A 15,000-nucleotide genomic window follows, 5' to 3' on the forward strand; every position below is an offset into this window, starting at 1 on the left:
GAGTATGGAAGGAAGTATGGTGGATGGAGTGGGAGGAGTGGAGGAATGGGGAGATAATAGAGCTAGGAAAATTACAGAAAGAGAAATACAGAGGTATGGTGGATATAAGAAGACGAGGCAGAGGAGGAGGAGGAGGAGGTGGAAGGGTGGAAGGAAGGAAGAGAACAATTCAGGTGATTAATGAAGATTACCTTGGTATTTGCCGAGTGTTTTTTTTGGGGGGCGGGGTGAAAATTACGTGAAAGACGCTTCGATTATATATAGCACTGTGTTCCCTGCGCCTCAAACTATTTATATAGATATGTATATGTATCATCATTATTACCATCATCATCATCATTGTCATCATCATAGCCACCATTCTTCTCTTCTCCTCCCCCTTATCATCATCATCATCATCATCATCATCATCATCATCATCATCACCCTCTCTAATTTCACTGCAAGGCAAAGAATCTGATCCTTCTTAACCTTTTCCACTCGTCTCTATCAACACCCGTCCATTGCAAAGCCCTCGCAGCAAAACTTCTAATCTCTGCACCAAACCTAACTGTACAACCAAGTCCCCTTCCCCACACTGCTCCACCCACACACCCCCACTAACCGTATCCCCTCTCCCCATCACTCCCCCAACCATGCCCTCATCCACACTACTAACCCACACCCCAGAACCGTGCTCCCTTCCACCCACACTGCTCCACTCCGAGTCCTTCCCCTCATCCCATCTTTGTCCCAGTTCGACTAACGCAACGCTCTCTCTCTCTCTCTCTCTCTCTCTCTCTCTCTCTCTCTCTCTCTCTCTCTCTCTCTCTCTCTCTCTCTCTCTCTCTCTCTCTCTCTCTCATATTTCATCTCCATCTTCTCTCATTTCCTTCATACTGTGCTTTCGTTTTTCCTTTAAACCCTCTCTCTCTCTCTCTCTCTCTCTCTCTCTCTCTCTCTCTCTCTCTCTCTCTCTCTCTCTCTCTCTCTCTCTCTCTCTCTCTCTCGCAGGTGGAGTACGATGGACTGACGGGGCCCATTAAGTTCACGGAGGGGAAGAGAACCAACTTTAAGCTCGACATACTCAAGCTAAGGATGGAGCAGCTTTACAAGGTGAGCGTGAGCGTGGCGTGAGCGTGGCGAAGGGAGGAACAGAATAAGAGGCTGGAAGGGTGGCAGAGGAGGAGAGAGGGGGCTGCTAGGGAGGGGAAAGGAGGAGAGAGAAGGCTGGAAGGTTGGAGGAGGAGGAAACGAGGCTAAAAGGGAGGAGAGAAGGAACAGGAGGAGGAGGAGGAGGAGGAGGAGGAGGAGGAGAGATGAGACTGGAAGAGCAGCACGGGAGAAGAGAGGAAGAGAAACGAGGCTGAAGGAACAAGGGATGGATGAGATGGAGGAAGTAGAAGGGAGAATGGAAGAGAAATAAATAAGAGGGATGGATGAGATAAGAGAAAAAGTTAAGGGAATAGGGAGAGGAGGAGAGATGAAGAGAAACAAAGATGGAAGAGGAACAACGGAAGATAAAATAAGAAGAAAAAAAGAGAGGATTTAAGAGATGAAAGAAGAAAAAGAAGCGAAAAGGAAGAGAGAGGGAGGAATGGAGTGGTAGAGAGAGAAAGAGGAGCTAGGAGAGGAGGGAAGGAAGAGGGGGAGGGAAGGAAAAGTGACGAAGAGAATGAGGAGAGAGATGGAGAAAGTGGGAGGAGGCAATGGGAGAGGAGGAAGAGGGAGAGGGGGTGAGGAAGAGGCGAGAAATGAGGGAGGAATGGAGAGGCAGAAAAGGAAAAGAATCTGGGAGAGGAGGGAAAGGGAGAGGTGAGGAAAAGAGACGAGAGTGAGGGAGGTAGGAATGGAGGAGGTGGGAGAGGATGGATAGGAGAGGACCAGAGGGAGAGAGAGAGGGAGGGAGGGAGGGAGGGAGAGGGAAGGTGAGACGAAGAGTACACATGAGGAATAATAATTAGTTTGACACACTTCCTCCTCTTCAGTCCGTACGAGTATTACCTTTTTCTCCCATGATTCTCAAAGTTTCGCTCGTCTCCTCCTGACTAACACTCCCAGCCTTGTCACTGAAGCTGCTCGTCTTTACCTAGAACGTATCATGTCCACCTTAATTTTTACTCCTTCATTTTGTGCTCTTCTATATATTTTCCTACTTCTCTGACTCCTCTTTCTGTTCCTCATCGACCTTCCCCTCTTCCTCTCACTTCTCCCTTTCTTCATCATCATCTCCTTGTCTTCCTTCCACGATTTTGTACTATCTCTAATGCTGGTAAGTAAAGTAGTGTAGTAAAGCAGCCTAGCAAGGACCTGGACACCTTTTGCTACTCGTATTCATTTGTAATCCTTTGTAATTCTCATTCTCTTCCTTCTCCTCTATCTTTCTTTCTTCTTCCTCCTCCTCTATTACCCTCTAAGCAGAAGATAATAGTTGCTGTTTGGTTAGTTTAAGTGATTTTTTCTAATTTTCCTCTTCCTCCTCCTTTACCTTTCCTTCCTCTTCCTTCTCTCCTACTATCCTCTCTCCTTACCAAGCACAGTAAGTTCCCTAACAGCCATGCAAGGATTACAAGCATTTGCTGTTTGGTTAGTCTATAATTCTTTGCAGTTCTTCTATTCCTGCTCTTCCTTCTCCTTTAAACAGAATAGGTTCCCCAGCAACCATGGAAGGACAACAGAATAGAAATTGCTGTTTAGCTAACGTATGTACTTGCATGTAATTCTCTTCCTCCTCCTCCTCCTCCCCCTCTTTCTCTCCTTGTACTGTCTTTTCTCTACCATTTAGCTAGAATAAGTTCCCAAAGAGTGAGTATTTGGTAATATTTGCTGTTTCCTTAATTGTAATTCTATGTAATTCGCCTTCTGTTTCTCCTCCTCCTTCTCGTCCAGGTCGGGGAGTGGACGCCGGACGACAAGATCAACATAACAGACCGCCAGGCGTTCTTCGAGGGCGGCAAGCCAAACATCACACTCAAGATCATCACTATTGAGGTAGGTTGTCTCATTATCACCCTTCCTCACCCTTCCTTACTCTTCCCTACCCTTCCTTACTTTACTCTTCCTCACTCTGCCCTACCCTTACTTTTCCTCACTCTTCCTTACCCTTCTTCACTCTTTCTTACCCTTCCTCGTTCTTCCTTACCCTTCCTCACTCTTCCTTAGTTTTCCTTACTCTTCATTACCCTTCCTTACTCTTCCCTACCTTTCCTCACCCGTCCCTACCCTTCCTTACCCTTCCTCACTCTTCCTTTCCCTCCCTTACCCTTCTTTATCCTTCACAATTCCCGAGTGTCTTACCCTTCACTATCTAAAGGCAGCAAGATTAATGTTCCATAATTTTGTCATTACTTTATTTATCTTCATTTCAATATCAGTTTTACATTGCCAGTAATTACATGAAGGAAATAATTAGTATTAACCTTTAATTTCATCAACTGATCTTGCAATTAACTTGTCTCAGGATTAAAAATTATTCGAAGCTCTTCATATATTTACTCTTTTTTTTTCCACCTTTTTTCCTCGAGAATTCCTTCACGTCTTTTCATGCCAGGATTTCCTTCATATTTCCCTCGTATTTCCTTCACATTTCCTTCACTCGTGCCCTGATCTCACAAGTGAAGGAGGAATCAGGCAAGAGCGTCGTGGAATACGGTGCGTCTACAGTGATGCTGCCTACAGGGCGAAACAGTGACGGCAGCATTCGTGTGTGACTGGTGTGTTGTGGGAGAGCAGTACATTGGGAGGAAGAAGTCGGGTGGGAGGGGCAGGGCGGTGGCATTAGCGGAGCCGTGAGTTGCCGTGTGCTGGGTGTGAGTGTGGCTGCATACCGTGACGGGGCAGTGGAGGAATTGACTGTGATTGGAAGAGTGATAGACTAACAAGAGAATAACTGATTGACTGACTGAATGAATGACTGAATGACTATCTGACTAACTTATTGATTAATTGATTGACCAGTTGATTAACGGACTGGCTAACTGACTGACTGACTGACTGACTGACTGACTGACTGACTGACTGAATGAATGAATGGATGAATGAATGATTGAATGACAAACTAATTAATCAATTGACTTTTTTGAGCCGTGACAAGGTCAAAAATTTATATGATTAATATTTGAGAAGGAGATAAATGAACAGAGACAAAAGAAAAAAAACAACTAACATATAAACAGACAGGTTAACAAACAAATACATACAACAAAACCACAAAAACCAAACCAAATAACAATAAAAAAAAAAGACAAAACGGAACAGAGATGAAACACGATAAGACTGGACAAGAGTGAGGCAGCAAGAAGGGTCAATGTCAGGAGGCAAGAGGCTCGTGGAGAGATGAAGGTGGAGTCCTGGGCTGGAGGAAGAGGCGGAGTGTCTGGCAGTGTACTGAAGGTGTGAGTGATGAAATGACTCGGCGGCGGGTCTCGGGGACTCGGGGCGGCGCGGGAATGGGTCACACGCGCCAAGAATTCTCATTAAGTCCCAACCAGGGTGTCTTAGAGCTTTAGGAGAGGAGGAGGAAGACTAGGGGGAGAAGGACGAAGAGGAGAAGGGGGAGGAGGAGAGGACATGGAAGACTCAGTGACGCCAGATGTTTGGGAGCACAGAAGAGGTCATTGCAATCAACACAAAAGGTCAGGTCAGGTCAGGTCAGGTGTAGGAAAGGTCGCACTCGCTTAAACACACACACACACACACACACACACACACACACACACACACACACACACACACACACACACGTTGCACAAAATACACAAAAAGAAAGGAAAAAAAGAAAAAAACAAGCAGTGGGGGAAAGTTGAGCACAATTAATGTTTGTTTGTCGTAAAGTTAAGATGGCGCAGGTCGTATTTAATCTACAGGAATTAATCTTGCAGCAGTTTTACCTCTGCGTCCCCAAGAAGTTTATTTTAATTATCTCCATTACAATGACCGCCAAAAAATACCTAACAACTTGCTTTACTTTCACTCCGATTCGGGAACAAATGAAGGCAACAAACGCTACAAACAACATTTACTTTCGCTGCAACACACGAACCTGGCCAGGAATTTACTTCACACTGCACACTTTTAAACCTCTTCTCCCCTCCTGACCGCACAAGGCTGGACAGGGACAGACACACACACACACACACACACACACACACACACACACACACACACACACACACACACACACACACACATGCAGTATAGTAAAGGTCAGAAGTCGAGAAAATTGCTCCACTCTTCCACTTTGTTTACCGTCCTTCCTTCAGTTTTATTCTCTGATTTGCTGGCAATATTACATAATATAACAATATTTCCTCTGGATCTTCCAATCCTTTGTGTAAAATCTAACAACTGGCATATTCTTCATATCTCCCTGTTTCCTACTTTCACTTTGTTTAGCGTCTTTCCTTCAATCTCAAGTTCTCTGATACTGTGGAAAAGACTGTAGAGGGACAAAGATCAGAGTGTGAAAATAAAGCACGTATTTCTTTGCTTTCTCTCTTCGATGAAAAAAAAAATTATAACTATGAATAACGAAAATAAAAAAAATAAAAAAACATTAAGGTACGTTCCTATCTCCTCCCTTCACTGCAAAATACTTATACCCTTGAAAAACGACAAGAAAAATCCCCATAAGCCCTCTTCACTAAAAAAAAAAAAAAAGACATGCAAGGAAAGCAAAAACACTTAGATTATCACACTTTAAACAGCCTGACACGCCCCTCTAACCCCCCCCACCCAATCAACACACAGAGTACACATAGGGAATAGCAACCACGCCTTCCTTCACTGCGATACCCGAAAGTGGCAGTAAATTCAGCAAGGCATTGAGCACACTTGAGGATAATAGAGGTACTACGTTCATTGCAGCCCAACACTCCACTGGTGCACGCTCGTCAATTGTTGTTATCCTCACACAAGCCTCCCTCCAGTACTCCACCACTCAGCGGCCCCAGATAATGCCCGTGTTCTCTTTGTATGTAATGCCGCACGTCCTCCGAGCGTCACTTGCTGCTCCAAACTGCAGCCGTGCGTGGTGACCCAGTGCGCGGTGCTGGGACTGTTGCTGCCACTGCTACTGCCACTACTTCGGCTATGACTACTACTACTGTTATTACTATTGATGCCATTACTGCTACTAATACTACCCCTACTACTACTATTACTCATTATGTAAAAAGTGACTTGTTCTGTTTTCACTTCTACTGCTACTACTACTACTACTACTAATACTACTACTACTACTCATTATGTAAAAAGTGACTTGTTCCGTTTTTACTTCTGCGACTACTACTACTACTACTACTACAACTACTACTACCACCACTACTACTACTACTACTACTACTACTACGTACCCTTTCGTCCTCTAGACAAAAAAAAAAAAAAAATACAGCGAAAAGAGCGTTGCCGAGGGCTGCAGGCAGACACGAGCCTTATTTATAAGGAGAAGACGCAGAGATGACGTATTATTATTATTATTATTATTATTATTATTATTAGCATCATCATCATCATCATAGAATAAGAATGAGAAACTACTTAAACAGCAACAACAACAAAATAAACTAAAATAACTCTCGATGTGTGTGTGTGTGTGTGTGTGTGTGTGTGTGTGTGTGTGTGTGTGTGTGTGTGTGTGTGTGTGTGTGTGTGTGTGTGTGTGTGTGTGTGTGTGTGTGTGTGTGTGTGTGTGTGGTGCGCGCGCGCGCGCGCGCGCGCCTTTCATTTCCTTTTGTTTTTTTTTCACGAATTTGTTCACCAGAGAGAAAAAGGAAGGAAAAAAATACACGCACCTTCCTTCATTTCCGTGTCGCTAAGAGGAGGAAAGATCCGTGCTAATTAAAATGTGTTAAAGCGATTATGACATCTCGGACCAGGTGAGAGAGAGAGTGAGAGAGAGAGAGAGAGAGAGAGAGAGAGAGAGAGAGGAGAGAGAGAGAGAGAGAGAGAGAGAGAGAGAGAGAGAGAGAGAGAGAGAGAGAGAGAGAGAGAGAGAGAAGGCATGTGTCAGATCCATTGCAAGGTAAGAGGAAGGTAAGGGAGAGGTAGGAAGAGGAAGACATGGGTCGGGAGAATAAAATACGAGTATGTGAATAGACAGAGGAGGAGGAGGAGGAGGAAGAGGAGGAGGAGAGGGAGAATGACGAAAACTAGAAAGCTAATATTACGAGGAGGAGGAGGAGGAGGAGGAGGAGGAGAATGAGGAGAACTAGAAAGCTGATATTAAGAGGAAGAGGAGGAGGAGGAGCAGGAAGAGGAGGAACAAAAGCAAAAATGATAAAAAAAATTAGGGATGATGTTAAGAAGGGCAAGAATGACAAGGAAAATAAACAAGAAAACAAGGACAATAAAAAGACGAGAAGAAAGAAGAGCACAAGAACGAGAAAGAGGAAGAGAAGGACAAAGAGAACGAAAAGAAACAAGAAAATAACAAAACAAGAGAAGAAATTAAGAAGAAGAACGTCAGAACAACAACAATGAAGATAATAAAAGAAGAAAGAGAAATAGCGAATAAAAGAAGTGAAAGATGGGAAAAAAAGGAGAGAAGCATAAATAAAGAGGGAGAGACAGAAGAAAACAGACAAAGCAGAGGAAGAAGGAAGAGAAGACTTATTAGCCAACGATGAAAGGGAGAGAAGCAGGGAGGTAGGGGACAGGAAGGAGTAAGGAAGAGGGAGGAGAGAAAGAGAGAATGGAGAGGAGGAGAAGGGAGAGACAGATGGGATGGAGAGAGAGAGAGAGAGAGAGAGAGAGAGAGAGAGAGTGAGAGAGAGAGAGAGAGAGAGAGAGAGAGAGAGAGAGAGAGAGAGAGAGAGAGAGAGAGAGAGAGAGAGAGAGAGAGAGAGAGAGAGAGCACTTACGACAATCCCTCCGGCTAAAGTGAGAAGCACACCATTATAAAAAAAAAAAGTAACGTCCTCTATGACACGCAGAAACAAAAATAAAAAGAAAAAACGAAAAAAATAAGTGAAAATACGAAAAATAATAAAAACTTAAAAAAACGAAAATACAGTGAAGAAACGGGAAAACACCAGTAGTACTTGTAAAAGATCCACTTCTTCGGCGCATTCTGCAGGAGTAACACCACTAGTACGTATAAAACACCGGTAATATCTAAAGAAAATCCCTTCCTTCAGCGTCTTCTGCAGGAGAAACACCAGTAGTACGTATAAAAGACCCCTTTCTTCGGCGCCTTCTGCAGGAAAATATCACCATTAGCACGTATAAAAAATCCCTTCCTTCGGCGCCTTCTGCAGGAAAAACCGTACGTGATGGTGCACCCATCCAAGAACCTGACGGGGAACGCTCGCTTCTACGGGTTCTGCATTGACCTACTGGACCACGTGGCGGGCATGGTGGGCTTCAACTACGAGGTGGAACTGGAGATCCACGGGCGCTACGGCAACTTCAACCAGACGACGGGCGAGTGGGACGGCATGGTGCGCATCGTCATGGAGAAGGTACTGATGCCAAGATCGTGACGGTGGCGCGAGGCTGTGATGGTGATGCGGGAGAGTAACCTTGACTGTAGCTGATGTTGGAAGTATTTTTAGGGCTCGTGTTGCTGTGGTGTTGCTGTTATTTGCGGTGGTGTTGCTGTTATTAAGCCCATTTTATTGCTTCGAAGATGTAGTTTTGGTGGTGACCTGTGGCCGTGACAGTGAAGAGGTAAAGTAGCATTGTCTGTAAGTATTGGAAGTACTTTTAAGGGTGGTGTTGTGGTGGTGTTGCTATTATTAGATCCACTTTATTATTATCATTATTAGTTCGAAGATGTACTTTTGTTGGTGATGCGTTGCTGTGACGACAACGGGAGTGTAGAGGTGACTGTAGTTGGTGTTAAGTGTTTTTAGGACTCTGCTTGGGGCTCTCGTTCCTGTAGTTGCTATTATTAGTTCGATTTTGTTGCTTCGAAGATATAACCTTGACGGTGGTGATGGTGGTAGTGACTGGAGCGAGCACCGTTGACAGTTGTTGGTGTTGCGTGGTGTATGTATAAAGCTGGACGTATTCAAGGGTAATTGCAGCGGTGTTGTTACTCTTAGTTCGATTTTATTTCCTCGATGGTGTGATTTTGATAGTGGTGGTGATGGTGGTGGTGACTGGAGCAAGTATCGTTGACCGTTCGTATTCCGTGAATTAGTAAAAAAAAGTCCTTAGGGTTGTTCTGTGCTGATATTTCTATTATCATCTCGCCATTATTGCTTCCAAGATGTAGTTGTGAAGGTGGTGGTGGTGGTGGTGGTGGTGGTGGTGAGGAAGCGAGTAGCGTTGAAGGTATGCACGGGTAGGTATTGCGTGATATATAAAACTAGGAGTCTGTAAGGGTCTCCCAGCAACGCTATCATTATTAGTAGTTCGTTTTTATATGCATAGTTTTGATGGTCGTGTTGGCAGCGTTGGAAGTAGTGATGGAAGTCGTAGTTAAAAGATATGCAGATGAAGTGTGTCTTTCTGTTAGAGTACGAAGCGGGGACGGCAGAGCGGCAGCTAGTTAAGACTGTAGAGAAGATTGTAGGTAAATACTTCTTGTGAGGAGCGTCTGAATTTTTTGACTACCATGGCTCATCCTCAAACTTCTTACAACAGCGTTTTGTATATCTGGAGTGAAACTTTTGAAACATCACTAAATAGTCGAGTGGTTCAAGATTTCGTAGATAAATACTTCGAGGAAAGTTTGGACCAACTGCTATGGCTTGTCCTCAGTCATATTAAAAGTAGTGTGTTGCAAGTCTTAAGTGCCACGTTGAAACATATCACTAAATAATAGTTATGCAACGTTTCCACTAATTGTGCTTATTTTGGGTAGATTAAACCATCTAGCTTCACTCAGATGAAGTAATCGGTGTCACACGGCAATTATTCAGTAGTTAGAGGCTTAATTATTAGAGGTGGTGTGGTTGGCCCTGCCCTCACCAGTTCTGTTGTCGGAGTATGCTCTTAACCTCCGCTAAAAGCTTCTAGTTGAGAGGCTGCAGACCGTAGTGGTTCCATCGCCCCTGTTGACATTCCTGGCTCGCACTGCCTGAGAGTAAGAGGCGCTGCGGTGTGTAATCTGCAGGCGTTAAACATACAGGTCCGTGGCGCGTGTTGGTAGTCGAGTCTGGTATTGAGTGAGCCAGCCTGGAGCGCCGCGAGCCTCGTCAGGTGTCAGGTAGGCAAGAAGCTTTTCGTTTATTTTTTCCAGACGTCCAAAGTGCCTCATCTTGTTTCCTTCCGCCGGAGTCTCGCCAGGCGTGTGCCGCCGAGTCCCACGCCACTTTTCCGAGCGCTTCCCACCCTCTCCCCCTCCTCTCCCTCCTCTTCCTCAGCTGGGGTAGAGAGCGTGAGAGGTTTTCTCCCCTTCTGAGGCGTGGATTGCTCAGTAAATCCTCCTTTCCTCCCTCCACTTTGCCTGTAGACCGCCGATGCTCTCCCACCCACTCAGGAACACACAAAGTTTCCACGCCCCCCTATCATCCGCCTCGTGAGCTCCCGTCTCGCCAAGGGATGGAAGGTCCGCGTATCTTGCCTGTAGTGTATGTTCAGATTTGCCTGACACTCTCACGCTTGCACTCTTTTGTCTCTGGTTATAATAGCTATGAGCGCAGTGCATGTGTGTGGGAGCTGCTACACGTGTCGGCAAGATGAGAAATCCTGGACACAGAACCTGGCAAAATCAAGACCTTTCAATTAACTGAAAAGGGTGCGTTATTGAAATATGGTGATGGAAAATACAAACTCGGATGAAGACCAAATAATCAATTTCGTCAGCAAGAACGTAATATAAAAATGAGGACACCATTACTGCGACCACAACATTTTGGCGGCCTCCGAGATTATTACTGGATTCTGATTCAAGAAAGTCCCTGAGTGGAAGCATGAGGCGGTGTGAGGAGGAGCGGCCCTCGCCCACCAGACTGAGGCCAGACACCCGCAGGGACCAAACGTGAGGCGCCCACCACGTGCCTCGCCATGTGTGTGTTGCCTCTACTCCCAGCAGGATCAGGAAGTGTCATCCGCCTCCTCCACGTCTCCCAGCCCCAGCCTTGCCTGCACCAGTCCCCGCGCTGCCAAAACTCGCCTCACCTCACGGAAAAGTCTCCTTGGCAGCTTCAACTCTCACTTAATATCCCGGAGGCCGCCGAAGCATCCTTGAAGGAGCCGCCGCTGGGAAAGATTTCATCTCTTCACGCGTTTTCCAATTCGTCAGCTTCCGAATGTGTCACTTTTTTTCGGGCACGTGAAGACACTCCCGCTGGCCGCTGCGCCTCAGCTGCTACCGGGAGTGGTGGCGAGAGTTTTATCACTTGGGCATCGCGGCACAGCACCTCAGCGCCTTGACGGCTTCCCGGTGATGAGTTAGAAGCGTCCTTCTCCCAGCAAATCTTTGCCGCTTGAAACCTTGTTAACATTTGATTCATTACTGCCTGACCCGTGTAAGTGATTTTTATCCTCCTCTCCTCCCTGTTACTCCGTTTTTCTTCTATTGTCACTATTGTCACTATTCTATTGTCCATCGTAATTTCATACATTACTTCTTATCTTTCTTTAGCATTATTCGTTTTTCCTTCATGGGAGAGACATACACCAGGCCTTTTCTCCCCTGAATTAGTCTTTACCCTTGGTCTTTCTCCTCTGTGCGAAATGAAAAAGCTCCATCTTCATCTCCAAACATTGCTAATTGACGCTTGCCATACAAGTATTCCCTGTATTCTCTCACTTTCATAGTCCTCACCTACCCTCACATTCACTACTACCATAGAAGCATCCCCTCACCTTCCCTCACTTTTACCTGTATACAAACCCTGCACCACCACCATCACTTCTCCCTGCTTCACCCTCACCCTCACTCTCACTTACCATCACCACCACCCTGCTTCCACCTCACCTTCACCTGCATACAAATCCTTCACCACCACCGCCACTCCCTGCTTTCCCCTCACCCTGGCCTTCGCTAACCTGTAGGAGACGCCCTTCGTGATGCTTAAAAAAGAGAAGAACCTGACGGGGAACGATCGGTTTAGTGGCTTCTGCGTGGACATGCTGGAGTACGTGTCCCGCATGGCCGGCTTCAACTATATCATCGAGATGTCTGGCGGGGGAGTGTACGGCATGATCGACACCGAGACGGGCGAGTGGAACGGCTTGGTCAGGGAGCTCAAGGACAAGGTGGGTCATGTGGAGAAGCAACTGTGGAGTGGTGAGGCGAGGACGATCAGAGGAACAATTCAGAAGTATGATTGCTTATACAGGAAACGAGAGAAATTATCAGTTTAAAAAGGCAAACTATTTCTTTACTTGTTTTTCCATGTTAGTCAAAGGAACAAGTTAGGACTCGTATGAATGCTTATACAGTAAACTAGACATATAATCACATTCAAAAGACAAACCACTTCTTTTTTCTTGTTAGTGTGTTCTTCACCAGTTTTGTTGTCCTTCACCAGATCCCTTACATAAAAAGATGAGTGGAACAGACTTAACAAGAACGTAGTAAGTGCACAGAAATTAGTTAGTCTCGGGAGAAGGTTAGATAAATTTACGGATGATGATAAGAGATGGTAAGGTTTTAAGCTGCCAACAAGCCGTCTGCAGTCTCATTTTCTTAGGTTCTTATGTTCTTGTCAGTGAGAGCTGGAGAGTTTCGAGGTTAGGATGAAAAATTGAACGAGATGTATCAGCAAGTTAAGTGACAAGAGGAAAGACAAATTTTAAGACGTAAAGAGTCACTGGGAAGCTTCATGGTGCCAAGGACAAGACGAGGCGGTGAGTCAGTGAATTGAGTGTCTGGTCAGATGTTAATCGGTCAGTGCATGGAAAGGTAAGCCAGATGGAAAGCAGCCACGCACGAGAAGGTCAAAGGTTAAGTCAAAGGTAAGTCATACACGTATACGTAAGTCACTTATACTTACGTCTCACACATACTAACGTTGTTATAATTTACATCAACACACTCTCTCCCTCTCTCATATACACACACATACACACACACACACACACCATCCCCTTCCCCACACACAAATAGATATAGATATTGTTCATTGGCCACAAGCTCATCACGTACAATACCATTACTACTAAAACTCCAAAAAAAAAAAAAGTACAATAAAATCCCATTAGTAATCGTAGTCCATTGGAAAACACGGAATAATGAAGCCAGTAACAAAACACACCAGTAATTTTAACACACACTGTCCCACCTATCCACTCTCCATACACTGACTGACATTACTGACCACCTCTCGCCTCTCTCTCCCTAACAGAAAGCTGACCTGGCAGTGGGATCTATGACCATCAACTACGCGCGCGAGAGTGTCATTGACTTCACCAAGCCCTTCATGAACCTCGGCATCTCCATCCTGTTCAAGGTGAGGCAGAAGGGATGCTGGTGATGAGAGAGAACCGGTGGGGATAGTGAATGAAAAATATGCATGTTATATACAGGGGCTGCCACGTATTGGCCTGATGGCTTCTTGCAGGTTTTCTTACGTTCCTATATCCTTTATCTGGGAGTAGATAAAAGGAGAGTATGGATGGAGATAGTGAAAATATGCATGTTTTATACAGGGACTGCCACGTGTTGGCTTGATGGCTTCTTACAGGAGAACAGAGGGTGGGGTGGGTGTAACGGTGGAAGGCAATAAAGAGAGGAAGGAAAGGAGGAAAGGGAGGGTACAAAGGAGGAAAGAAAAGCAGGGAAGGAGGGAATGATAGGTTGGAAAGAAGGATAGGAAGAGGATCGTATGGAAGTAAGAAAGGGTACAGAAGAGAAACACGTAGAACAAAAAAAAGAAAGGGTGAGGAAAAGGAGAAGGAAAGAAAAGAAGAATAAAAGAGGAGAGAGAAAAGCAAAGATTGAAGAAAGGAAAAGCTAGATTAGAAATAAATTATAATAAGGGAGGGAAAGAAAAAAAAAAAGGGATAATGTGAGGCAGGAAAGCAAGAACGTAAGAAGGAAGAATAAAAACAAAAATGATTGGAAAAAGTGAAGTAAGGAAGTTTGGGCAGGAAGGAAAGGGAAGGAAGAAAGAAAGAATGCGAGAAGAATTGACAGGACGGAAGGATGAAAGTTGAAGAGAGATGGGAGGAAGGATGGGGAGGAAGCAGAAAAAAATTCAAACAAAAATGTGAGAACAAGAGAAATCTGAAACGGGGTAAAAACAAAAACAAAAAAAGATGGAGGAAAGGAAAAATGCAAAACTAGAAAAAAATAATAGGTGACAGAGCAGGATAAACATGGAACAGAGATAAAATGAAAGGCCGAGATAGAAACAGGGAGAAAAACATAAAAAGAAAAAAAGAAAATACTTGCAAATAACTAATAAAAACTAATAATATTAAAGGAATGCAACAGTAATTTAAATATAACAATAAATTAACAGAGAGAGAGAGAGAGAGAGAGAGAGAGAGAGAGAGAGAGAGAGAGAGAGAGAGAGAGAGAGAGAGAGAGAGAGAGAGAGAGAGAGAGAGAGAGAGAGAGAGAGAGTGACACGTTCGTCCGATATTCTAATTATTTTTTGTAGGCCGAGCGGTGAGTGGGGCCTACCCTCAAATTTATTAGGGGAAATAAATCCGTGGTCACCCATACATCACATTGGGAAGGTGAAGGGGGGAAAAAAGAGGGAAAAAAAACGGAACGTCTCCATTTATTTAATACCTAGCAAATCATAAAAAAAATAATGGAGAAAAATGGAAAAGGAAATGTAAATAGGACACGTGTTTTCTCTCTCTCTCTCTCTCTCTCTCTCCTCTCTCTCTCCTCTCTCTCTCTCTCTCTCTCTCTCTCTCTCTCTCTCTCTCTCTCTCGCTCGTGCATGCGTACCTGGAAATCACCAAATTGAAAAGAAATGTAAAAGAAAATATATAAATAAACAGGACTCTCTCTCTCTCTCTCTCTCTCTCTCTCTCTCTCTCTCTCTCTCTCTCTCTCTCTCTCTCTCTCTCTCTTCTCTCTCTTCTCTCTCTCTCTCTCTCTTGATGCATACATACATACACAAATAGATGCACACATACTACAAAAAAATATTAAATAAATGTACGTAC

The 15,000-nt window shown here is 44.6% G+C and overlaps 1 protein-coding gene across 7 annotated transcripts in view; it reads left to right on the forward strand.

Annotated features, from left to right (window-relative positions):
* Positions 1–15,000, forward strand: part of LOC135111387 (glutamate receptor ionotropic, kainate 2-like) — a 73,576-nt gene that overhangs the window by 17,338 nt on the left and 41,238 nt on the right. For 4 of the 7 annotated variants that reach the window (XM_064024614.1, XM_064024617.1, XM_064024615.1 and 1 more), the window contains exons 7-10: positions 994–1,095; positions 2,869–2,970; positions 8,235–8,438; positions 13,221–13,325. In XM_064024614.1, coding sequence (XP_063880684.1) covers positions 994–1,095; positions 2,869–2,970; positions 8,235–8,438; positions 13,221–13,325 — 513 coding nt within the window. Of the gene's footprint in view, positions 1–993; positions 1,096–2,868; positions 2,971–8,234; positions 8,439–11,925; positions 12,130–13,220; positions 13,326–15,000 lie in introns of all 7 variants that reach the window. The other 3 variants (XM_064024616.1, XM_064024613.1, XM_064024612.1) reach the window with 1 other exon arrangement.

The sequence above is a fragment of the Scylla paramamosain genome, chromosome 22 (assembly GCF_035594125.1).
Source record: "Scylla paramamosain isolate STU-SP2022 chromosome 22, ASM3559412v1, whole genome shotgun sequence".
Taxonomy (NCBI): Eukaryota; Metazoa; Arthropoda; class Malacostraca; order Decapoda; family Portunidae; genus Scylla; species Scylla paramamosain.